This window comes from Cephus cinctus, unplaced genomic scaffold (assembly GCF_000341935.2).
Source record: "Cephus cinctus unplaced genomic scaffold, Ccin1 Ccin1_scaffold2608, whole genome shotgun sequence".
NCBI classification, from domain to species: Eukaryota; Metazoa; Arthropoda; class Insecta; order Hymenoptera; family Cephidae; genus Cephus; species Cephus cinctus.
In genome coordinates this window covers 32,451-57,825 of record NW_014334309.1, presented here as the reverse complement: position 1 = coordinate 57,825, position 25,375 = coordinate 32,451, and the positions used below count along the sequence as shown (strand labels likewise).

The 25,375-nt window shown below is 36.0% G+C and overlaps 6 protein-coding genes across 9 annotated transcripts in view; 3 read left to right on the top strand and 3 right to left on the bottom strand.

Annotated features, from left to right (window-relative positions):
• LOC107274274 (proline dehydrogenase 1, mitochondrial) overlaps positions 1 to 3,711 on the bottom strand; it is an 18,707-nt gene extending 14,996 nt beyond the window's left edge. For both annotated transcript variants that reach the window (XM_015753260.2, XM_015753261.2), the window contains exon 1: positions 3,087 to 3,711. In XM_015753260.2, coding sequence (XP_015608746.1) covers positions 3,087 to 3,407 — 321 coding nt within the window. In that variant the 5' untranslated portion in view covers positions 3,408 to 3,711. The remainder of the gene's footprint in view (positions 1 to 3,086) is intronic.
• An 8-nt stretch (positions 3,712 to 3,719) lies between these two features.
• On the top strand, positions 3,720 to 6,361 carry LOC107274281 (uncharacterized protein F58A4.6). Of its 3 annotated transcripts, XM_015753278.2 has the most exons (5): positions 3,720 to 3,854; positions 3,958 to 4,289; positions 4,348 to 5,730; positions 5,787 to 5,901; positions 5,999 to 6,361. In XM_015753278.2, exons 3-5 carry the CDS (start codon positions 5,369 to 5,371, stop codon positions 6,260 to 6,262), a joined length of 741 nt encoding a protein of 246 aa, XP_015608764.1. In that variant the 5' UTR covers positions 3,720 to 3,854; positions 3,958 to 4,289; positions 4,348 to 5,368; the 3' UTR covers positions 6,263 to 6,361. The 3 variants fall into 3 exon arrangements, with proteins under 3 accessions (XP_015608764.1, XP_024947309.1, XP_024947310.1); XM_025091541.1 differs by lacking the exon at positions 3,720 to 3,854 and having other exon boundaries at positions 3,910 to 4,289; XM_025091542.1 differs by lacking the exons at positions 3,720 to 3,854; positions 4,348 to 5,730 and having other exon boundaries at positions 3,910 to 4,289.
• Positions 6,362 to 6,572: 211 nt separating this feature from the next.
• LOC107274278 (bleomycin hydrolase) lies at positions 6,573 to 10,739 on the bottom strand. The gene is made up of 4 exons (XM_015753269.2): positions 10,591 to 10,739; positions 8,817 to 9,130; positions 7,901 to 8,728; positions 6,573 to 7,778 (listed from the first exon to the last, which is right to left on the bottom strand). The coding sequence occupies exons 1-4, from the start codon at positions 10,601 to 10,603 to the stop codon at positions 7,563 to 7,565; spliced, it is 1,371 nt and encodes a 456-aa protein (XP_015608755.1). The 5' UTR covers positions 10,604 to 10,739; the 3' UTR covers positions 6,573 to 7,562.
• A 143-nt stretch (positions 10,740 to 10,882) lies between these two features.
• LOC107274273 (DNA-binding protein SMUBP-2) lies at positions 10,883 to 15,210 on the top strand. Its single transcript, XM_015753259.2, has 10 exons — positions 10,883 to 11,455; positions 11,529 to 12,092; positions 12,202 to 12,508; positions 12,576 to 12,884; positions 12,959 to 13,376; positions 13,438 to 13,619; positions 13,701 to 14,001; positions 14,078 to 14,467; positions 14,568 to 14,798; positions 14,872 to 15,210. Exons 2-10 carry the CDS (start codon positions 11,668 to 11,670, stop codon positions 15,036 to 15,038), a joined length of 2,730 nt encoding a protein of 909 aa, XP_015608745.1. The 5' UTR covers positions 10,883 to 11,455; positions 11,529 to 11,667; the 3' UTR covers positions 15,039 to 15,210.
• On the bottom strand, positions 15,036 to 23,656 carry LOC107274272 (general transcription factor 3C polypeptide 1). The gene is made up of 13 exons (XM_015753258.2): positions 23,385 to 23,656; positions 23,125 to 23,318; positions 22,438 to 23,067; positions 22,198 to 22,366; positions 21,191 to 22,134; positions 20,706 to 21,086; positions 20,395 to 20,635; positions 17,270 to 20,302; positions 16,548 to 17,203; positions 15,909 to 16,483; positions 15,627 to 15,819; positions 15,440 to 15,527; positions 15,036 to 15,363 (listed from the first exon to the last, which is right to left on the bottom strand). The coding sequence occupies exons 1-13, from the start codon at positions 23,467 to 23,469 to the stop codon at positions 15,245 to 15,247; spliced, it is 7,308 nt and encodes a 2,435-aa protein (XP_015608744.1). The 5' UTR covers positions 23,470 to 23,656; the 3' UTR covers positions 15,036 to 15,244.
• Positions 23,638 to 25,372, top strand: LOC107274279 (nitrilase and fragile histidine triad fusion protein NitFhit). The gene is made up of 7 exons (XM_015753271.2): positions 23,638 to 23,771; positions 23,830 to 23,937; positions 23,997 to 24,135; positions 24,212 to 24,367; positions 24,428 to 24,634; positions 24,738 to 24,950; positions 25,046 to 25,372. The coding sequence occupies exons 2-7, from the start codon at positions 23,882 to 23,884 to the stop codon at positions 25,205 to 25,207; spliced, it is 933 nt and encodes a 310-aa protein (XP_015608757.1). The 5' UTR covers positions 23,638 to 23,771; positions 23,830 to 23,881; the 3' UTR covers positions 25,208 to 25,372.
• The last annotated feature ends 3 nt before the right edge of the window (positions 25,373 to 25,375 follow it).

Here is a 25,375-nt window from a genome sequence, read left to right as displayed (position 1 = left end):
TGAAAACCCCCCCCCCCCCCCCCCCACGCTCCACTGGTAAATTATTCTTTCTTTGATACACATATTCCATAACTGTGATAGCCCATTGGAATTCATCGGACCATTGCGAATGTGGTTACATGATTAATAACTGAAATGACACGTCAAACAAACACGAAACTGTACGACACGATTACGCATGGCATTTATTGTTTGTATATATCGTAATAAATGACTAGCCCTCTTGACCCCCCCGTGTAACGGTTTTTACGGATTTCATCTCTTCCCATGGAGCTTGACGACGTGTTAACAACCTCTAGGAGGAAGCATCGAACCACCATCGATCGCAAGGACAGACATAACCTCTGCACGCAGAAATTGACGTTGTGTTGCGCCTTTTTTAAACGGACAATAAAAGAAGTTTAACGTACTTTAAACACTTCACTGTGACGTATATATCGAGGACTGACAGATTTGACAAATTTACAGGAGACGAATATATTTTTGAACAAAATTACGTGATGAGAGTCAAATGAAAGTTACGGTCATTCGGCTAAAACTGTTTTTCTATAACTTAACTATCTATCGAAATACAAATTAGACCTTTTAAATTTGACCGAGTGCTGCGGTTTAACGTTTTATCGTAGAAGCAACTGCGCATGCGCAGCCGAATGAATAGAAGGAGAGAAACTATCACTGCTCGTTGTAGACGAGGCTAAAGTGTAATTTTCGTAAAAGCGAATATAATTAAAGGCTGTTAACGGAACAGTGTGATTGAATTTTAAAATATTATTAATTCTTGAATATACATAACCTAATGTCGATGTTGCATGAACATTATCGAACGACAACTATATTATCGGTAGGACTGCACGTGATCCTTATGAACACATCAATGAAAAGATTCTCTCGAGATGGCTCATCTGTATAGGAATCTTTAACTTTTTTTACGAAATCGAACAACTTTTGCAATAGGCGTAGGAAACCAACGGTTCTCGTGCCGTTCCAGCCCAGCATGGCGTAGCCAATCGATATTAGGGGACGCAACGTCATCCAAGTGCTATATACTAAAGTAACGTCGTAACATAAATTGTCATCAAATGATTAATCAATATTGTATAAGACGAAAGAATTTGTAACGACCATAAAAATAAATTTCACTTTTAATAATAATGATTTTCATTAAAAAATATTTCAAATGCATGAACAGAACGTATCGATTTTGCGAAAATTTTATTTTTGAATGAAAAAAATTATTATAACAATAATGCTAATAAATAAAGAGGATCCCCTTTAATTTATTTAAGTAACAAGTTATCGTATGAACGATTAAAATGTTCGAGCTCTGTTATCATAAGCAAACGATTAGAAATTATCGCCAGGATCAAACGGGATAAGAACGACGAAGTGTGATTGAAGGAATTTTTTGTCTATGCTAGTAAATTTGAGGGACGGATGGCTGTTACATAACAGAAAAGTTGAAAGCCGTGCCAATGGAAATTCTTGGGTAGAATTGAAGCTACGCCTGCACCACTGCTGAAATCAATATCGCGGGCAGCCGTCTCGTGCCGACTTGATTCCTAGACTCGAACAGTCTGTTTAAGAGTTCAATACGCTACTTTTATCTATGCACTGTGCAACCTGAGAGAATTTTTTTTTAAACAAGGTACTCAACGAACGTCACCATTTGGACTCGTCTCGAAATACTGTAGACGTTAGTATGAGCAAGAAAAAAATATATATCGTTAATATGTACAGCTATTGAATATTTGTTTTTAATTTTTAATTTATTACAAAAGACTGAAGCTCGCAGTTGTTTCACGTACAAATTGTCACATCCTCAAAACCTATAGCGTACGGAACTTGAGTTAGTATATGAATTTTTTTTACCCCCTGTAAACCGGTTAAGGTCTTGGAATTTGTCGTGTTTCTTCATTCATTTTTCTTTTGCCATCCAACGAGACGTGAATTAGACACTCACGGAAAGCACAAGCTCGAATCAGTGATGTGGTTGAATAATATTCTTTTTAATGTCCTCGATAATTCTAGTGCTATTCAGACTCAAAAAGCTCTCAAATTCCAGTGTGAAAATCGATAATGCTCCATTAATAAGACTCGGCAAACGTGAGGTTAATGTGTGCTGCGTAAAAGACGAGACGCCAAATTTAAAAAATGATCGATGAATGACCTCCTCTCTTCTGCACCCCAACCCGTCTATTCACAGAGAATGTGTCAGGAACGGAGGAGCTTCACCAGGTCACGAGGTTCAAATCGTTACAATGAATTCTTCCTAACTCTTGGCGGATTCCAAAAGCCAGGCCCCCCATTTTTTCCCAAACTTTCTCACAACCTGCCTTGCATTACCTAAGTGGAGAGTTCAATTGACATGTCATTCGCACACCCCGTAGTTCCACGTCTTATACATTTTGTCAAGCTCTTTTCTAACAGCTTTAATACGAAATTATATGTGAAGTTAATTTTTGAAACCTCTCTAGTGAAACTAATCGTTGATCCATACGCGTTTCTAATCGTTGTAATCGATATGTAAAATTATTAGATACGATGAAATATTAGTTGAGTACGTAGTTGAGTATCATATGTAATGGGCTACAGATGTAACTAAAGAGGTTGGTTATGTAAATAAGAGAAAAAGAAGCGTAGGAAAAAAAATATTGAAACCAGTACAGGTGAGATGGTAAAGAGAGATTACAGTTGCTGAATAGTAAACGTAATAACGTAATAACAGCCGGACAGAGATGAATCGATAGTTTACTCGGGAAGAGTTCCTCCCTAGAAACGTGAGTGAACGTGAAGTGCTTTCGACGGATATAATGATTATGAGGCATCCGAAAGAGAACATTCGCCCTCCAGCAGCTTAGCAATTGAGTGTGGAGTGGCCGAAAATACTCAAACGTGAACTCGGCAGACCAGGAAAGTAGTGTGTAGGTATGAGAGCGAAAGAGAATGGAAGTAGTCATAGAAATAGAGACAGGAGTAAGAGAGTAGAGACAAGAGACACGTTTTATAAACTGATCTAGATGTTTCTAGCCGACTTGTCGACAGATAAAAATGTAAGGAAGCGGAGAAACAATGCAGTAAAAACTTACCTTCATATTATTCTCGACGATGGGTCCGATTGAGCATATTTGATAGACGATGTAGGCGCGGATAAGTTCTTTGGTTGTTTTACTCTTGAAAGATGCTACGGGATCGTTAAAGTTGAGATCAAGAGGATCGATCTGCCGGGGTGCCGGCTTGGCGCCGTTCGTCTCTGCAGGGCTGGTGCTGCTGCTATATCCTCTATCCACCACCTGCATGAGCTGCCCTGACGACCTGGCGACATTTTCAAAGAATCCAGCGGGCAGCGGCAAGCACTTGGCCAATTTTTTTCCAGCACGGCACCGCGGGATCGTCCTCAAGAACGCCATAATATCTTGTGTCGCGCGTCGAGTCGGCACACAGGATTTAACGAGTATCGACGAAAATGGACGAGAGCAACCGATTTGCTCTGTCAATTGGGATCTTTGAGGATCAAATGATTTTTCTTTGTTGATAATTAGTGGCGGTTATTTGGTAAAACTTTAGAACCTTTGGATATCTTTCTTCTTTCAGTGGATACGTCCTACACCACGTTCTACAGCGGCGTATTTCAGTCGCGGCGGCGAATTCGTCTGCTCAACACGGACGGGCTGAATCGAACCTGTCACGACCGAATCGGACGCCCCAATAGCGCTGCTTCTTGCCAAGGAGTAGGTCGAAGCCCGAGGTGGGGTACGATCAAATACAGCCACACCACGCCACACGCACCGCTCACCGGCGAGTACTTGCGAGTCAAGCAGTATCCTTGTATAAAAGGATCAAGGTAGAATAATCACGTAAGATGCCTAATGCTGTCTATGAGATTTACATTTAATTTGAGGTATATTTTACAACAGGATTTATCTTCATTATTTAACATTACATTACATCTCAAATTAGATTTCAATTGTCCCACGTTGCTCCAATTACCGCGTCGACATAATGCCGGCGTCCAATTTGATTGGCTTCTGATGGAGGTGTGTCGCGCTTCACGATTCCCATTGGTGGACAGAATTCTGTGAAATGCCAATAGCTGCGCAAGCGTCGAAACGCGCATTGACGCAAAACTGGTACAACTCTGGTACAACCATCCGTATTTCTTCTCAATTCGTTCTTGCTTATCGATGACGTATATTAATCATTGATTTATTTGTTTCTTCTATTTTTCTTGTCAAACATTATAAGCGGCACTTATTTTTGCTGCTAATCTTTATGATACGTGTACACGTTCGGTAATTATATAATTTTCTATTGCATTTCTCTATATCTATATATTATTATTGTTCATAGGGTGTAAGGAGATTGTTTGATCTCCATATGGATTTTTCTCTTATTGTTAGTTATTCTAAGGGACATTTTCGAATGACCATTCCTAATGTAAACCAGTGGTACTGTACTGAATTGCTGGTTTTGATTGGTCGATCATGGAGGTGTGTATCAGATCCACTATCAGGGTTTGCTGATTTAGTTGGAACGTCTTTCAGTAGCGTATGATGCTTCATAACTGTTCATAACTATTGCGATAATCTCCCATACTGTATGATCATGTACAACGAATTTTCTTTATATTTGATAGATATTGCCATTGCAATGATTACTGTATTATTTGAATATTTTCATATACGATAATATACATTCTTTAAATTCTATCTCGAATGTTAAATTGAAAAACTCCCTTTATTTTACTATCATAATATATTGGAAATAGTTCTATGATACATTTTTGACTATAGTTAATTTTAGGTACAGATATGTTGGGTATATGTATATTAACTATAATATTATAGATACCTACATGGGGATACAGCTGATTGTATAACCATTGCATTTAAGGAAACACGTACTATTTACAAGTAGAAGTCATTTTTTTCATGCGATAGCAAAAGGCTACTATATTTTTATATAATTAGAAACTAATTATATGTATTTGTATTCAGGAAAAAAGAATAGAATATTCTCGACTTGCAAAGTTGTACATACTTATGCGTGATCAACATCGTCGCTGTTAACTTTAACTGTTTTGTACTCGCTTCTGATGTTAAATTCGTGGTTGCAATTGTTGTGTTACATATTTGTATAGTTTCTAAGGAATATTTTCGAGCATTGATCAGTTTTGTAATATTGTTCCTCTAGTTATTATCATAACCTATAAATTCGGCTGCTAGTGCTTTGTTGAAGAAAAATATTTATAATCTTTTATACTTCTCGATAATTATTAAGATTTATTAAAGTGGGTCGGCTATCCTGCCTAAGAATATATCAAAACATGTGATTCCTTTTAAATTTTAGGATAAGACAATATTATACAAACATGAATATCCAATTAAACTTAATTATTTATAAAAATACTATTTTTGACCATGTAATCATAATGCCGGCTAATGTAATTAAATACAAGCAAGACTATAATGAAGATCAAGTAGACCAGAATAGTTGTAATGAAACTATTCCAAAACCTACTGTAAAGACTCATATCCCAATTCGTTTAAACAAAAAAGGATTTGATGCATATCTTCTCTCAGCGTATGTTGCTACTATTAAGTGCTCAAGTGTTTATCGTGAATCTGCAATCAAGACTTTGCTACGTTTTATCAAGTTGAAAGCTGCAAACAAAAATTGCATACTTCTTGCAAAACTACGTACACCAAAGAAACAGTTTTTGGATTATCAATGGCACGTATCATTGATATTGTTAATAATAATGATTGTGACATGTTTTTTTATTACAGGAATGAAAGGATAACGTACTTGGTTTTAGAGCATAGAGAAGTGGATCATGCAATGTCTTGGTTGTCTACATTAGGTGGAGCTTTTTCTGCTTTAGGAGAACAGTTTGAACACTGCGTAAGCATATAGATGCTACATTATACATATATTATTACATTTTCTATATTACAGAATAGAAAAATTGTTAATATTAACGTTTTTAAATATGTTATAGGCTGAGATAGCTGGGAAAATTTCACTACGACAATTTGAATTAGCCCTACGTCTGGATGATCCACTTCTAGTTGCTCGTTGCAAACTTTATGCTGCATTAAGTCTACTTCAAAGGGGTCGTCTTAGAATAGCAAAGTCCATCATCAGAAATATCTATACATTTGCTGTGCATCAAAAAGATGTCAGGCTAGTAAGAATGTGTCAAGGCGTTTGGGCTAAATTACAATACAGCTACAAATTAAAGCGACAAAAGAAGTACTCTTAATTTTTCTTAATTCTTTGGTCAGTGTAAAAATGCTAAGACATGGTTCTTTGTATATTTGTAAATAAATTAGAAATAAAAACATATATCAAGTGCTATTTATTTTTCACGTTTCACACTTGATTGACTAACACCAATTAACTTTCATGTTTGTTTTAAATCTTGGATCATTTGGAATATTTTGAACACTAGTTTATATATTTTTTAAAATTTTATTTGCAACGGTACACTTCCCAATATTTAGCTTAAACTTATAGTTCAGAATTGAATCATATCAATTTTGCATGCAGCATTCTAATAATATGAAAAAAAGTCGAATTATAAAAAAGATTTATTCCTCAATTTTTCACAAAGATATAAACAAGTTGTATATATTCAAAATAATGGATAAGTATATTAAATGATGCCAGCATGACTTCTTAGAAACTTTTGACTTGACAAATCAAAAAGCACTGCAACGATGTCAATATATAATATACGTACGAATCTATATATTATATATTATGGTATTAGGAATCATTATTGTTAAATCTCGCTACATTATTTGGTTTCCTTTTTGTAAGCAATTAGTAAATTAATATCATCACTTGTAAATAAGACAAGTCTGACAATTTTTCCAATCAATATAACGTTGTTTCGTTTTTCGTATGGCGTACACATCTATACTATCTATATAAATTCTAAAATGCGTTTTTCGTTCGAATTGTGATTTTAATATATTTTACGACAATGATACGCCTCATAATACATTGATGATCTATTTTGGATTGAGCGAGCACACAAATTAAATATCCTATTGTAAATGGGTGCTCCACATATAAAAAATCAATACTCTTTATCGTTTTTTCATAATATTTAGGAAATTAGGAAAATAATAAAGATAATTCGTAAGGTGTAGAGATATTAGCATTAATTTTGACTTCATTATTTGGTTTTGTATACTTGCTACCTGATAATAATTTATAACTTTGTCGATTGACCCGTTTTGTTAGGTATGCTGCAAACCTGTGCGCAGTGGTATATATTGGAAGAAGTATTGCAAACAGTGTTTCCGAGAATTTGCTGTCGAGTTATACAAAATAAAAAATGTATACTGATATACTACATTTACATATTGCTGCACAATTACTAGTACATTTACTTTATTTAACTGCAAATTTCCATCGATCTTTCTCTCTCTCTATCGTCGTGCATCTTTCTCATTATACCGCTGCACTCAGTTTTATTTAGGTACTTCTCAATAATAGATTTTATCCATTATCTAGAAAACTAAATTTATTGAGTATTTAAGACCAAATGGTTATCAGCGGGCGAGGTTACCCATGGGATCCCATGCTGGCAAGACTATAGGATCCTGATTGAACACGGCCAGCACATCAGCCGGCACAAACTTTTGGTCGACTACAGCCTCGAAAACAAATTCTAAGAACCATTCAGCCGTTAAAATATTGTATCCCTTCTGACCATGATCATCGCCCCATGAGTTTTCCACTCGGAAGTTCTTAACTTTTCCATCACTCTGAAAAATGTTTATGAACACGTTACTTCTTGTCCGCATTAAAAAGATTATCGATAGACTTTCATTTAACGAATGGAGTCTAACACATGTTAACGAAAGTAATAATATTTTTTGAGACTTACATCCGTGGAAACTGCCGTAAATGTCATCGCATGAGTCATCGTCGATTGACCATAGAGAAGCCGGTCAGCTTTGTTGAGAACAACTTGTACATCAGTGCCAAACATCAACTTGAAATCGTGCGCATTCAGATCTTGAATACCTTGTTTTGAAGCGAATCGTTTGCTCACGTCGCAACCGAACCAAACTGCTTCATTTTGCTTAATACTTTCTGCGCACAACTTCATCAATAAATCTGGTGGCTGATTGTTGTACAGTGTCGGTCGGCCGCCGACTACGTTTCCCAGGCAATCGACCGTGTATGCTTTTCCATAAGGATTTGAAGGTCTCGGATCTGTGACCAAGCATACTTTGTCGTCCACATTGTAATAGGGCTTTACATATTTTGTGTAGAATTCAACAGGCGTAATGGGACCAATGCTGTTGAAAGTCTTGGTTTTGTCATAATAGTCCCATGTGATGGTTTCTGATGGTATGCCCAAACAAATACCAACAATTCTGAAGATAACAGTCATTTGCTCGACTATTTGGGCTTCGATCTTTTCAGTGGATGCCCCGTGAGCTACTAAATCACGAAGAACCTTGGCGTAATCCCGAAGTTTACTTTTAAGCAGACCATTCATGCGGCCGCTCGATTCAGAACTGAATGATTCCGGAAAGCATGTCTTTGGTACCAGACCGTAACGATTAATAAGGTTGACGATCATGTCCCATTGGCCGCCATCGCATACTGGATCGTTCAATAGAAATGAAACTAAACGACCTTCTATAGATTCACCGCGTTCTGCAGTTTTCACGATATTTTGTAAAAAGTAGTTACATCGTTCAATCTGAAAGCAATTTAATGCACTGTGTAATATCATCTACACTTTAGACATTGTATTTTTAATAATTTATAATATTATTTTATGTACTAACCTTATCCCAGAAGAATAAATAAGTTTGACTAAATTCGAACTCGTCCAAATTGTGATTCTTCATGAAGGGTATTCTTATTACATTTAATGTTGCAAAGATCCAGCATCGTCCTGAGTTCTTCTGATTGGTTATTGGTTTGCCTTCAGATTCTACCTTATGTGTAAATGCATGTTGAGTATTTTCTAGGGTCTTTCGAGACAGGCAGGCATCCAGAGGATCAACCTTAGTACAGACATTTTGTGCCAGAACATTTCGAGAGTCTGCATAAAATTTGCTGCAGAGTTCACGAAGCACTTCTGGTGACAGAACCCCAGCTGTATTAAAAAGAAAGGATAATGTTCATTAATATTTTTAGAAACTTTTGAATTAACGTTTTCATTTGATGTTCATAATATATACTTTACTGCATATCTTTCATATTCACAATGAGGGACATATCTTATTGGACTTAACAATTCTATTTACATTTTTTAGTATCTTCTCTGATTTCATTGTTTGTAAACATCCAGCAACATCTCCCAGTTATCTTTAATTTTGAAATAGAGTACAAGCTCTACAGGGTTATTCTGTACAAACACACCATCTGAAGTTGGTTCTACAATAGAAATCAAATGGACAGGCTAACTTCAGTCGTTGTGTTCGGTATGAATAACTCTGTACAACAGAATCGACAGACTCATATTTACTCTTTAAAATTCATGAATTCTGCAAAAACTCATTACTTGAAAATACACTTAGACAATTCAATAGCCAGAAACAATATGCATAAAAGATCTGAAGCAGTTATCAAAAAAATTTCCCCTTTTCCAAGAGTGGCCAGTTTGTATAACCCATTTCTACAGCAAGTTGCAACCTCATGCTATCTTCTCTTTTTAACAAAAGAGATGATCTTTAAGAAAAAAATGAAAAGAGAATGAAGACAATCATGATAGTGATGATGCATACTCTGTTTATCTTTGGCAGTGCATGGCAACAATGCAATCAGGGAGTGGTTCACAAGTTCTAGAAAAACAATTATAATAGAAAATTTACTCTACATTTTTTAATGCCTAATGGAAAGAGGTAAATCAGCTGTGTCTGCTGGCTCAAAACAAAATTTTTGTACCCTCTAGTTGAAGAAATATTAAAGTTGGGCAAAATTAAGTAGGGGAAAAATGGTTGTATTTAGTCAGGAGGTCGATTTTATAACTTAAATCTAGTAAAAATACGGAAAGTAAATAGCTGTTAATCAATCGTTGTGCTTGTCTTTTTTTAAACCCACATCTATTGTTAACCTATGGTATACTGAGGCGTTTATTGTAAAAACATGAACATTATTTAAGTATCGTATACTTATTGAGAAATTACTGTTAAACGAAACGTATACGGCGGTTGTCTTTGCGTGTTCTTTTCCCCACCCGTAAACGCTAGAGAAAAAATGACGGTGCAGATTTGGGCATTCAGTAAGCATTATGGCTTATATATCAGAATAATTACTTGCTAGTCTTAAATTCACATTTTTAATATATTTTTATATTTGTTTTATGAAGTCTAACAAATTATACATTGCTATTGATTTGACTTCAGCCACTCTACCATACTACCTTAAAGGAGTAGACACCATTTAATTCCGAGATTTTTATATTGCAAAACCATATCAATGGATTTCGTCCAGTAATCGCGAATAAAATCGATTAACGCGACATTTCCAGTAAACAACGGTGACAGTTGTTATATTCATATCCACAGAATATGCTAAGCTTCAAGAAAAACAACTTGAGAAGGAAATACTTACAAGTAACCATCATTAGACGAGTGTGAGTTAATTTCTGCCTGTTTCTGTCGTACCTATGGCACTGCGTGATACTGAACAGGACGCCGCAACGCTTGTCGTCGCTTCGAGACTATGGTGGGGCAATGTCCTCGTTTCCGTTTTTTTGAATCACCACTTCAATTAATCTTTAATGTGCTGATCATGTTATGTTCTTCATTTAAAAATTTCGTATATATTTATTGGAAATTAGGAACTGCAATAGTTTCAATAAATTTTTTATTTAATGTTCCCAACAGATCCAATTTTTGTATTCCCATCGTAACTTTCGTTGATCAATTATAATTTCTACTGGACTTGAAGAGTTTGTATATAATCTTGTTAATTTATAATAATGATTACTAAATGGTCTGACTTACATATTGAAAATTGTAATAGAGGTGAATTAGAAAATGTTTGCTTTCCAGACCGGAACAGGTTATAGATTTAAAGTGTAGCAAACATAAGTTATGCGCAAGTCCGTTGTTTATATGCCAGTAAACGATGATATGGTGGAAATTTGAAGGGTATCTATAAATTCTTCGTTGCAATATAACGCGTGTAAAACATTGCAATGAAAAATTCGTGTGGAGGACATAATTGACCTTTCTTTGGATAATAAGAATTCATTGTTATGAGACGTCTTGATCGTCGCCACAAGATCTGCCTCTATACGTCATGTCCGTTTTATTATTCTGTTTCTTTGATATATCTGAGAGCAATAATTTCTTTGTTGCCCAGTGTTGCTCCGTTTAAACAACATAGCTGTGTTATGTCTAAAGAACATATTACGAAAAATATTCACTTGACGATTAACAGATATTACAGAGGCGTCCAATATTCTTATTAGGTATAGATCTTTTTCTAATCATTACGAAATCTGTGTTAAAGTTATATATTGTTCATGTTATTCAATTTTTCAGGAATAACTCAATAAATATAACCAATATTCTCATTGTCAGTTAGTATATTATAAAAAAAGAAGACATTCTTTTGTCTATTATCACAGGACAGGATGAAGTAACTGTAAAGAGGAAAAGGGATTATTAATATTAAATTAAAATGGAGGAGAATATTTCAAAGTTAGTGCAGCAGCACTTGAAGCTATTGCAGCTTGAGCAAGAAGAAAATCTGCAGCATTTTTTGAAAGATGTTTCACCCAATGTGCTTCGTAACTTAGAAGCGCAAGGTCAAGCTTTAACAAAATTGGTGATGAGTAATACTGCTGCTAAGGGTCTGGAGGGTCGGCATATAGAATTCATGCATGCCGATGAGATACCATTAAAACCTGGTTTAGCTGTGGGAGATACAGTTATCCTTATATGCTCCAATCGGAAGGAAGAATCAGTAAGAGGTCTTGTTGAAGCTGTGTCTGAAATGACAATTTCAATAATGATTGACAACTATCGGTTAGAACCTCCTGTTGAAGATGAAAAGTATTGTCTTGTTCAGGTGAATTCTGACTTCACTTACAAGTGTCAGACAAGGTGTGTGAAGAAATCAAAAAGATTCTACATTTTTAATCAATTTTATTCTCCTATCTCGTATCATTAACATATTCGAAAAATATTTAGTAATCATTTATTTATTTTGCAGAGCTTTAAATAATTTAAGATCTAAGAACATATGTTCCTGGCATTGTGCTGATGTTATTAGAATCTTATTTGACAACACCGAGATTAGTTTACCACTACTTACTACGGAAGTGTCATTACCAAGAGAAATTCTAGATGAGAATGAAAAACTGATACTTGCAAATCCTAATTTGGTTGAAGACCAGCATGCTGCTGTCATGTTTGCATTACGTCGAAAGCATTTTGCTATTATACAAGGTCCTCCAGGTACTGGTAAAACAACAACTATAGTGGAATTGATAATTCAATTGAAACGAATTGGTAAAAAGGTAAAATATAGCATAAGGAGATATCCTAAAAACAAATTAATATTTTATGGAAATAATGCTGTCTCAGGTTTTGGTCTGTGCACCAACAAATGTTGCAGTGGACAATGTAGCTATAAAACTCGGTCCAACGGAGGCGAAACCCTTACGGCTTGGTCATCCAGCCCGTATGATGGAAGCAGCACGAAATTATTCCATGGATGCTATGATACAGCAAGATGATAATTACACCATTTTGAATGATATCAAACGGTCAATTAAAGACATAAAGCAGACAGAACAAGAAAATGGTGCGGTCTCTCGTCGACTGAGAGAGTTGGATAAGGAATACTGGAATAGATCAAACAGATTAATGTCAGACATTTTAAGAAGACATTCAGTTAGTGTTATTCAATTTCTATTATCAAATCGCATGTATTTCACTCGTTTGGTATAAAATTTACATTTCTACAGGTTGTCTTATGTACCTTAAATTCAGCTACACCAGGTGAAAATGTTCTACGGCATGTACCAAAGGATTACTTTAATGTCATTATTGTTGATGAAGCATCTCAAGCACTGGAAGCATCAACATGGATAGCGTTGCCAAATGCAGAGAAAGCTATTCTCGTAGGAGACTTTAATCAACTACCACCAGTCGTCATGTGCAAAACAGCAGCTGATCGCGGTTTAAATGTTAGTCTGATGGAAAGGGCTGTTAAAAAATTAAGCAACGAAGCATTTCGAAGTCTTTGCCTTCAGTTCAGGATGAACAAAGAGATCATGTCATGGTCGAATGAGCAATTTTATAAGAATAATTTAGAAGCAAGCAGTACAGTGGCAGGTCACCTGCTCAAAGATTTACCTGCTGTCCAGGATACTGCCATAACAAGTACGTATAATTGAAAATATTCTTACACGAAAATCATATGGTCAATAATAATTCCATGTAGGTAATTCTCTCGTTTTCGTTGATACGTGTGGCTGCGACTGCGAGGAATATGGTATTGGCTTTGATACAATATCAAAGGGAAATATGGGTGAAGCTATCGTGGTCGATGCAGTCGTTGCCGCCTTAGTTTGCGCTGGTGTTTCACAGAATGATATTGGCGTGATTACGCCCTATGCATTACAAGTACGCTCATTATTATAGTATTGTTATAATTTTTAAAATATTTATTTATGGAAAGTCTCACTAGAAACTTTTTATTCTTAGGTGGATTTTATAAGACGCTTATTAGCCACACGATCAATAACCGTTGAAGTGAGTACCGTGGATAGTTTTCAAGGAAGGGAAAAGGAGGCTATTGTTTTATCCTTAGTGCGAAGTAACGAGCAGAAAGATTTGGGATTTGTCACCGATTTCAGAAGACTTAATGTTGCTGTAACCAGGGCAAGACGATTGCTTACTGTTATTGCAGATAGTGAAACTGTGGAGGATAATAAATTAATAGCTAGTTTATTAAAGCATATCGAGAACCATGGCCTACTTCAAACAGCACAAGAATATTTGACGGGTAAATGAATATCGCACATAAAATGTTACTTGTTACTGTGGGCTATTATTAGAGTAATGCAAAGTATATTTTATAGATGCAAGCAATGAGATTAAAGACCGACTGGCAAAAGGTACCAAAATTAAACAGAAAAATGTGTCTGTACCCGAAAAATCAGGAAAAAAGGATAAATCTGCGGATAAAGCATCCAAAAAGAGTAATAAAAAAGGAGATGTACCTAAGATCCCAAAAGTCGAAGGCGTCGGTCTGAATGAGACGCTGAATAGAAAAAATTATAATCCATTTGAAACTATAGCCGCTAGTAAAATTGAAGATGAATTGAAAGACCTGAAGACGACTGAAGAGATGATGGACTTTGAAGCACAGGTTGATAATGATGTAAAAAAGGTTGAGGAACTCAAGGGGATTGCAGAATTGTCTATATTAATTACAAAATTAAACGCTACGCGCAAGGATCAGCAACAAGGTAATTTGATTTAATGCTGTGATCAACGTGATTTTAAGAAGGATAATATAGCAATTTGATTGGAATTATTCCAAGTATACGCTAATGTAATTATTTGCAGAAGATGGCAGTAGCACGCAGACAACGTCAAAGCCATCGACCAATAGAAAACGGAACAAGAACAAGAATAAAGCGATTGAACCATCTAGTGATAAAGATGACGATATTGATAAAATCATCGCTACTGTCACTGCTAATGATTACGTCTGCGGTATGAATGGCTGTAAGAAATCCACACAACTTATTCATCAAACGTGTGAATTTTGCAAAACACGTTTTTGCCTACAACATGGTGAGCAATGTACATTAGGGATATAAAATTAGAATATGCAAGTGTTACTTTGTATATCCTGAATTATACTTAGGTATGCAAGAAATACATGGATGTGGAGATGCAATTCGACAAAAGGAGCGGAATGAATTCAGACATAAAAAGCCAGAACCGGCGACTCAAAGAAGTAAACAGAAGTTTGCTCAAAAGTTGAAGCAATTGGAGCAAGCACGGATGCCAAAAAAAAAGTCAACTAAGTAGAATACATATGTAATATTTATTATATATTTACACTTGATTAATAGATATTTTACATTTGAAGATGAAAAGACGAGATCATGGATCTCATTGTTATACTTCATTGTATTTGTAAACTGCCACGCGACTTCGTGGCGTTTATTGCGAAAATTAAATAATTGGTGATAAGAAAGTATTTAGGCTTATTTATTGTTATTTGTAAATGTAGTTTAGGAGAGAAAGTCTACATTGTAAGTTTTGGTGCTCCGGAACATGCCAAACCTCAGCGAAGCGTCAATTACAGGCTCGACAATAAGTTTTTCTTCAGTCTCCAAGCCTTTTGGCGTATCTATTGAATTCATAAGATTACTTTATAACTTCCTATTGGTATAATATACTAATATACATATATAAAGTATATTTACCTACTATTACCGGTGCCGATTTAGAAAAGAGTGTTACACGTGGTTTCTTGAAAACGCTTACCTTCAGGCATTCGATCTTCACCAGCATCTATAAATTTAATGTTAATTATACCGCGAAAATTGTAACTTTTGAGGCTACGTTAATTTAGCCAAGAAATATTTAATAAGAATTATAAATAATTATTACCTCAACCAATTCCCTCGTATGAAATGGCTGCAATGCCGGCATAAATCTTGATTGAATTTTAGTTAGAAATGCTCCAGGATGCATCATACAGTAGGCAAGAACGGAACCCATCATGCGATCTAATACTCTACGGTTTAGCACACCATCTATTCTTATCCAAGGTCTTATCACTACTTTTATTTCCTCTGCTGAACTGAAAAGCGTAATTAGTTCGTTATAATATTATCAAAAATGTTATTACATGAATTTTGTTTAATAATAAAATCTGGATATTGCTCTTACTTGAAGTCTAATCGCTTAGCAGCTTTATGTATATCTTTTTGTTGAAGCAAAGATATTCTATTTCTTTGCATTCTTTTACTAGAATGTGAAATGTGCTCCTCCTCTGTGATACAAACATTGGTGTCCAATTGAACCTTTTTTTTCGTACCAACAGTCGCATCCTCCACAATGGCAACCCCTTCATCACGTTGCAGATTGCTCTGTTCCGTTTCGGCACTTTCCACATCTTTCTCTAAATTGTCATTAACTAAATCACGTCTCACAAATTTTTGATCGTTGACTATATCTGCGGTTGTAGATGGTCCATCCTGTAGGGTGCTCGTTGAACACTCATCTTTGATAACGAAATTTTCTTGTTTCTCCTCGTCGGCAAAATACATACTTCCTTTTGGTATTAACGGTTGAGAGTCCTTATCCAGGCGCAGAATTTTGTAAGATTCTATCAGCCAAGGTTCAGTATAAGACCAATGAATGTAACGAAGAGTTGTCACACCGGATCGTAGGAAGAGATAATGGGTTGTCAAGAGTGATACAATTTCACATAAAATTTCTTCATCCATGCAGCTAAATTTCGTCTAGAAAATATGTTAGGGAATTACTAATGATATGACCTGTATAGACAAAATTATTGAAACTTACCAGAAGTTCTTTCGTAGTGCACCCTAACTCCTTCATACTTCTCACAAATTTGTACACGTTATCAACGTCGTTCAACGAGATATGAGGGAGTTCAAGGATACTTTGTTTAAATTCCGCATAAGAGATGTCCTTTGGAAAAATTGCGTATTTCTTAATGTCATCTATGAGCTTCTTAGCCAGGTTTGTATTCAAAGGCAGTATTTCTCTAGGTACGTTGTGCTGATGAAAATCTGTTAGCTCTCTGGGACTCTTGGATTCAGGTAGATGCAAGGAATAGAATATCTTGAAAGTATTCACGACGAAATACTCGTGAGCGTGATGACTGTCAGACAGAGCAAAGTCATTCAATTCTTCTCGCATCATTAATAGTGCTATTCGTGTTCCTCGCTTTTGTACATCATTCAGATCTAACACTTTTCCAGAAGAACTCTCACATTCCATCTCATTGTAGATATTCTTAATGATGTCATTAACGCGAGCAGAACTATTGTTTGGATTTGAAAAAGTATCTGAGACTTTAACAGCAGTAGTGGCATCTCGTGATTTTATTGTTGATGTATTCGTCTCTGTGTTCACAACAGAGTTATCATCAGGATTGCTCAGTGTGATGGTTTCTGCATTACTAGGAACGATATCACCGGAGATTTCTTTGTTGTCTGTAATAAATAGAATGTTTTAATAATTTTAAAAATCACATTGATCATTTTAATCTAATGTCTTACCCGGGATTTCAATTGCGTAATCATTAATTTCTGAAGGACTACTTGTTCTTGCCTTCTTCACAATCAGCTCTTGATTAATCTCACTGTCGGTTAACGAATCCCTACTTCTTTTTTTATTAATATTTTGTACCTGTGTTGTGTTTTCCGAAGATTTTTCAGTAATTTTTTGCATAAGTATTTCACTGTGAGAAGCAGCTGAACTATTTTTGTTTTGAGCGTTTATGAATTCGTCATCGGTCGCTTCAACATCGGACATCATTCTGAGTTTCTTTTTTGGAACAGTATCTTTATTATTCCCATTAGATCTTTTAAGGGAAGGTTTTGATTTATTTTCTTGTGTTTTCAACAGAACAGAAGCGTCATCCACATCGCACCGATCAATGTCTTCCTTGCTTAAGGTGATTGTAGTACCATCCTGAAACCGTATTGTATGATTTTCATCCTCGTCATCAGCGTCACCGATATCATCAGGAAAGTCATCATCATCATCATCATCATCACAATCCTCATCAGCTTCCACACATTCCCGTTCAGCATCAGTCTGATCAAGTGAAGATCCGACCCTAAAATCTTTGAAACTTCCAAAAACAGAGACATCAACTTCTTGTAAGTTGTCCGTTCCCATTTCCAGAACCTTCCGGTACTTCTTCTTCCTCTCCATCATCTCATCATCAAATTTTTCTCTTTTAATTCGTCTATCCGTATCCTCTGTATCGCGCACCTCTTTGATCTCTGCCTCCTCTAATTGCCTAGCAACTTCATCGTTCCTCGTTTTCCAATATTGATGCCTGTCACGGTCCTCTTTTTCCCGCTTCTCCCCAATAACTTTATCCTCAAATTCACGTCTCTCGATTTCATCTTCTTCCTCGACTTCCGGGTCTATCAAATCAATGTCTACGTTACGTTTTTTCTTAGCATTCAATTGCTCCAGGCTCCTTAAGATATCCAGGTACCTCCTTTCGATTCTGAGATACGTTTCATCCTTCTCTTGTAACCTGGGATCTAGCATGATTATTTGATCAGGTACTTCTATATCGAATTCCAACTGACCCTTAGCAATGTAGTCATGAATAGCAACGACTATTCCACCGGTCACAGGTGCAGCCTCTATACCGTCCACGCCATCAGGGACAGCATAGTTTAAGGATTCTAACTGATTCTCTCCATACCATTGAGTCAACTTGTAGAGGAAGTCATACGACTCGGCAAAAGCCTCGTAGGGCCATTTAGTTTGAAATTTATATATGTAACCAGTGCTCAATTGGTACTGGGAACTGCTCATAGGCATGCAATTTCCATACTTCTTTATTGCACACATATAGCTCTTCTTCACAGATACCATTTGATCCGATCTGATCTTGTTCATAGCGATCCTGAGAAGAAATTCTGGATATTGCTGATACACTTTAAAAAGTTGATACGCCCAGGATGTTCTATCTTTCCCACAGCACATTGAACTGTGTATCACAGAATTGATAGTAGCAGAATGAATATCATTGATACTGCTAACATCCTTAGTAAAGCCCCGTGAGCCCAATGGCTTTGAAGGATGTTTCACTTTGTAAAGCAGATTGAATTCTTGAATAGTTTTAGGTAGAACAATATGCTCTCTGGGTACCATATCAGATATATCATAATACTTCTTCGCTACATAAGCCACAAGATCTTTGAACACTTCAGCAACTTGTTCCTCATATTCATAAGGGTTTTGACAATCCTTTTTCATCTTCTCAACAATACCGTCGAAGCGTTTGTTGATGTAAAAATTCTGCTTAATCTCCTCTACACCCAGCATCACGCTGTTCATTGTCTGAGGGCGTCTCAGCATGTACAACAATCTTCTCTGGCATGCTCGCGAAGTCTTATTACACGAAGTAGGCGAGTAGGAGCGCAAAACGTCTCTCACGGAAATGAATGTAATCATCTGCTTTCTAGGATTTGGGCACAAGTACATCATTACGACTTTACAGACAAGTAAAATGTTATCTTCGTGTGGCTCCCAGTCGACACGCAATTTATCCATTCGTTGCAGAGCACAGAAATCGATTTCGTCGTATTTTACTCTTGGTCTCACTTTGCGTTTTCGTGGCATTACTCTTCTGACAAAGGACTTCTGCTTCGTGCTGTGACAGGAGACGAGAGTTTGATACTCCTTTTGTTTAGCTCTATGCTGGGCAGCGTCTGCTTCTCGTTTCTGTATTCGTTTCTTCAATTCAGTTGCGTTGACCGTTGCTGGTCCAGTGACTTTTCGTAGGTCAGCGAATTCTGTAAACTTCACAGGCTTCGCTTTGATCTTTGACATATAAGCGCTTCGTTGACGTTCTGCTTTGATCTTAGTAATCTTTTTCGAGTATTGTCGTTGGATGTAGTAGGAATTTCCCCAGTTCCAGTTTCTTTTGAGGTGAGCAAAGAATGCTGAGTCCAGACCTGCCGCACCTCTGCGATCACCAGGAACAAAACCAACGTCCAATTCACAGGCCTCGTGGGGCATCCGGGCTCGAATTGCTTGAATCATCTCGGTTTTCTTTCCCAAATCCTCCAGCAATATGTCCTTACCTTGCACCACGAGTCTACCGCCCAAGAATGTATTTATACATGTATTCCACATGTCGTACCAATACTTTTCTAATGCTTGCATCGAATCGAATGTATACTTCATCACGGGGTACTCTTTCTCCTCAATTTTATGATAGCCTGCAGCAGAGGACGTAGTATCCAGCAGTTCAGCATGCCGATTTAGATAAAGAAAGACCTGATCTTTCTCCTTCAATTTTTGAGGGCCAAATTGTATCAATCCGATATAGCACAGCCTTGTTATACTTTCGTGAATAGTGAATATATACTTTCGTGCCATAAGTAAAGTATTTCTAATATTCGTCGGCAAGTCCTTTACTAGGAAATGTTTCCTGATTGGATGATTTACGTAATACTCAAGATCGGGTATCACAAACGGCACGTTATGAACTTTAAGAAAACATGACAGTGGTATACGTAATAGAATATCACACATAAGGGTCCATCCTAATGGCCAGCCTACGAAAGAAAGGAATATTCGCTCACATTCAATCTATTGATACAAATCAGTTTACTTTCCTATAAAATGCGTCATCTTTTAAATTGTTTACCGTTATGTTGTGGCACTGGTGGTATAAACATTTTCCAATTCACTTCCATATTGTAAATTGTACTCATTTCTTTTCCTAAAGCATCATCAATGAGAAAACCATTACGGCGCAAATACGCCAATTGTTCTTCTTTCGTTGCTGACTGTTCCCCTGGATGATCATATATCACGTAGTATATCAAAGCATGAAGGGTTTGCATGCGCACGAATTTTGGACTGTAACCGTATTTTTTGCCCATTGTCTGTAATGACATGTTGCACAAAATTATAAAGACATAGTGCGAGACCCTGTGCAAAAAATGATTTACTTACATAGTCGTACTTCAAGTTGGTAGTAACTGGTTTGCTCTTTTCAGGAATTACTTCTTTCGAATCCTTGTCAACTTCCTTCGAATCTTTCTGTTCCATTTCAATACGATCTAACTGATTTTGTGTAATTGGTTTGATATTCTGGGATCCCACCAAACAAAACTTTATTTTTGCTTGTTCCACGGCAGATTGAATGACGGTGTGATTTGTATTGATACTTGGATCACAAATAAACGTAAGTGATTTCTCCTTTCCATTTGCGCTCAATGTCAATTTGATGTTTTTAACTAGATTATCTTTAGCTAACTTTTGCAGGAGCCTGATTAAAGATTTTTTATCAATTTTCACGTCGTACCCCTCTCTATCTTCTTCCTCGTTTATCATCTAAAATTAGTAAGTTCAGTTAACCGATACATAGACACTGAGAAGTACAAGATTAACTATAATAGATAATCCATTAAGATGGAGTAACGAAACGGTAATTGTACCTTCATCAACTTTGTCATGTCTTTGATGACTTTGTCTTCCTTAACAGATTGGATAATCATGTTGGCTCGTTTGAGCAGCCTGTACGTGATGTTTGATATATTTTTACTCTCGTTCTTATGCAATTCCTCTATAAATCCAACAATATTATTTGAGGATTTTCCTCCTTGATCTATTGGGAGTTGTTCAACTAGTTTTGTTTTAATGCTGTTGAACAGAGACATTGCCCTAACACGGTCAGCATGTCGTAATTTTGATATCGTGTTCTTCTTGTCAAATATACTTTTATCTTCCTTTCTTTGGATATCGTAGGAAATCACAAATTTCCCTCGTGACGATTTTGTCAACTTCTTCTGTGATACATTCAAAAATGTATGTTTGTAGACAAAACAATACTTTGCTACCTTGTACTTCCGTATAATTCCATTTGCACACCGGAAAAGATTTTTGTCTCTATTACCGAAACTTTCAACATTGCTCAGAGAAGCTTCATTCACTGATACTGGATCAGATTCTATATTGGTTTTGCCAGCTTCTTCGCTATCGTCATAGGTTTTAATTACAGTGACATTTTCCTCCTGTGTTCTTTCAGGTTCTTCGTATTTTTCAATTGCAGGTGCACTCTTCTCATTTTCGAAATTCACTGTTTTACTCAACTCTTTAATTTTATTAACTTCTTCACGAAATTGTTTACTCATTTTACTACTCTCTTCGAATTTCTTCGATACATATTTGGCTAACCTTTGTCTGCCCATATCATTCATATATGTTGCTACTATTTTTGATCTCACCAAATTACGTAAAACCATTCGAGATTGCAATTTTGTCAGGCCCAGTTTTTTCGCAAGCTTTCCTTGGCATAAACCGTCGCGACCGCTCTCTTCCAGAATATTGTTTGCTTGCCTGAGTAATGGAATGTTCAGCCGTTGATTCGAAATATCCAGATCTGTAATAAAAAAGTTTTATAGTAAAGAGCCTCCTGAATTTTGTTATTAAATGTTTTACGTACCAACAAGATCTTCCTCTTCATGTACTTCATCCTTACCCCACAATTCCGAAATATCAACGTTTGGGTCTAACAGCTGGATTACGCGTATTGTTTTTTCCTTCGTGGGGTTATTTCTTCTTTGCCATTCTTTGTCTTCCGCATCTGGATATAATGTTCTATAAGGAACCCTCTTCAAAGTGGCAAAAAACGAATATTTAGTTACTTTTATCAAAACTCTATATCAATGTATATTATACATACCAGATCTGTTCGAACGACCTTCTGGAAAAAAGCTGTTTTGAACAATTTCTTAATGGGATTCTCAAGTTGCAATGTTTTCCTTATTTCGTCATACTCTGCAACATAGTTATCTTTTGACTTCAATTTTTCAATAACTTGATCAGCTAAATAGAGTATCTTTGGTTTTCGTTCAACAAAGAATCTTGGTAAATGAAGTAAGCTTCCACTGTAGCAGTGACCACCACTTTTTTGATGGTGCAACTGCTTCGTTATTAGCTTGTGCCGCAGTAAATATTTTCTGTGATAGAACAATGACTTGGGATCTTCCTTCAGTGAATTAAGGCTTAACTTCCCTTGTGTGACTTCGCCATGATACCTTGCCCTTCCCACTCGTTCCAAAAAACAGTATTGCATAACTGTTAATTCCAAGGTAGGACAAACATTATAGCCCATTAATGCACATTCGCGTAACTTTTGTGATGCAACTATAACTAGAGTTTGTTCATAATTTTGTATGATATCTTGTAAACTTAAAGTTTTGATAATACTACTAATATCTTTGCGAGTATAATATGTAGCACAAGAACCCTTGATACCATTTTGCGAATCCTCTATTGGACAATGAGGATAAATATCATTTGGTACATTTGCCTGAAAAGATAAGGTGTAAAACACAATACTTAACAATTTTACCAAATAATTACTTACCGGCTCCAATATCATTCCAAGATCTGGATCGACATATTCATAACGATCAAATATGACTAGCTTCTCTCTAGGTGATTCTAGCTTGTAAAACCTCAGTTCTCTTATTTGCAGGCAAATACCCCAAAGCTGCTCTATAAATGACTGAGAAAAAGGTAATGGATTGTGGAGCCTTAATGATAAGCGTTTCCATAATGCTGTAAAAGAAACATATTGAGTTCTATAAACCATGAAACCCACAAATATACTCAAAGAATACAGACCTTCTACGGTTATACCGTCGAGACCCTCCAAAGAAATTTCATCAATGACTGCATCAACTAAATTAATTGTGGGAAGAGATGCCATCTCTTCCTATATTCTCAATTAAGTTTGCGTTAAAAAAAGATCATAGAAGTTCTGAAAAATGATTCCCATAAGTAATGGGAACACTTGACTTTACACACAATCAGCTATTAGCCGTCACTGGCCGTCAATAGCTGTCACTATAGTTAACCAGGTTCATTGCTAGTCGCACTGGATCACACGTGTAGTAAGCAGTAGGTGGTTCTGTTTTTATCACATGAGAAAATTAGTGAAGCTCAGTGAAGCTGCACTAGATGGCGTTTAATAGTCTGTATTCTGATTGTAATCTTATCATCTTTTTCAAAGTAATTAAAAAATTCCTTAATAGCAGATTATACCATTAATTAGTCTTTTACTTACCAGATTACTTGAGAGAAAGATGCTGATATTGAATACAACGATATAATTGTAAAGAATGATGATAAGAGTTCAAGTTGCTATTCATAGCTTGCAATACTTCAAACACTACAGGTACTGCATTGCGTATCTTCCTTATATGCAAACTTCTTTAATCCTACATTTGTTAATAGTGTACAAGGAACTCGGACCATTGTCAGCATGAGTAATCCTTTAGCAGCTATTTGCCAAATGACATCTACATCTGACAAGAACAAAAATTTGGAAACAATATGCAGTTTAGTTAATGAAGCTAAGCAAAGACATGCTTCTGTAAGAATACTTTAATTTATAAGAGGATTGTTAGGTATAACATAGCATTTTTATTTTTTATACTTTAATCTTTTAGATTGCCTTTTTCCCTGAAGCTTGCGACTATTTGGCAGATAATAAAAGTAGTATTGTTGAGATGGCAGAACCACTGGATGGTTCAACAGTAACTGCTTATAAGAAACTTGCATGTGACAATGATATGTGGTTATCCTTTGGAGGGGTTCATGAAAAAGTAAGTCATAGCTAATTTACGACATCAACCATATCTATTAGGTACATGATTTTTTTTCAGTTAGGAAATGATGCCGAGAGGATAAGCAATTCACATATTTTAATTAATAACAAAGGTGACATCACCCAGGTATATAGAAAGATACATCTGTTTGACATGGAAAATAAAGAAACTGGTGTTCGGTTGATGGAATCAGATTATGTACAACAAGGTAGTGAAATTCTTCCTCCTGTTACTACACCTATTGGAAAATTGGGCCTTAGTATTGTATCCTTAAAAATGAAAACCAACTCCTTGAATATACATGGAATCTTTAGTAGCACTTCATTGTGTGATTAAATATTTTGACAGTACCTTAACAGTGAAACAGTGTTATGATATTCGTTTTCCTGAAATATCATTGGCGCTCCGAAACATGGGTTCACAAATTCTTACTTATCCATCGGCTTTCACATATCAAACTGGTGCTGCTCATTGGGAAGTCTTGTTACGTGCACGTGCCATTGAAACACAATGTTATGTTATTGCAGCGGCTCAAACAGGTGCACATAATAAAAAACGAGTTAGCTGGGGTCACGCTATGGTAAATATTAAACCAAATAATTTTTCAAATGAAAATTCAGTTGTAGGAATTAAGAACGAATATTTGAAAATTAAATATGTGATAATCCTGTTTAGATCATTGACCCATGGGGTGCTGTCATTGCTCAGTGTGCAGAAAAAACTGGCATTGCAGTTGCAGAAATTGATTTAGAAATTCTTAACAAAATACGCAAAAATATGCCATGTGATGAACATCGACGCACTGATTTATATCCAGTTATTCAACCTTTGAAGTAACAAGCATTTTCAGTAGGCATAATTTTTATTCAATAATGGATATATGAACGATATAGTTAGCTGGCTCAGTGAATTTATTTTATATTGATGTTAAATTGTCATGTAAATAAATATATCTACATGTATGTTAATAGAGAGGACGCGAAATGTAGATATTAAAAACAATTG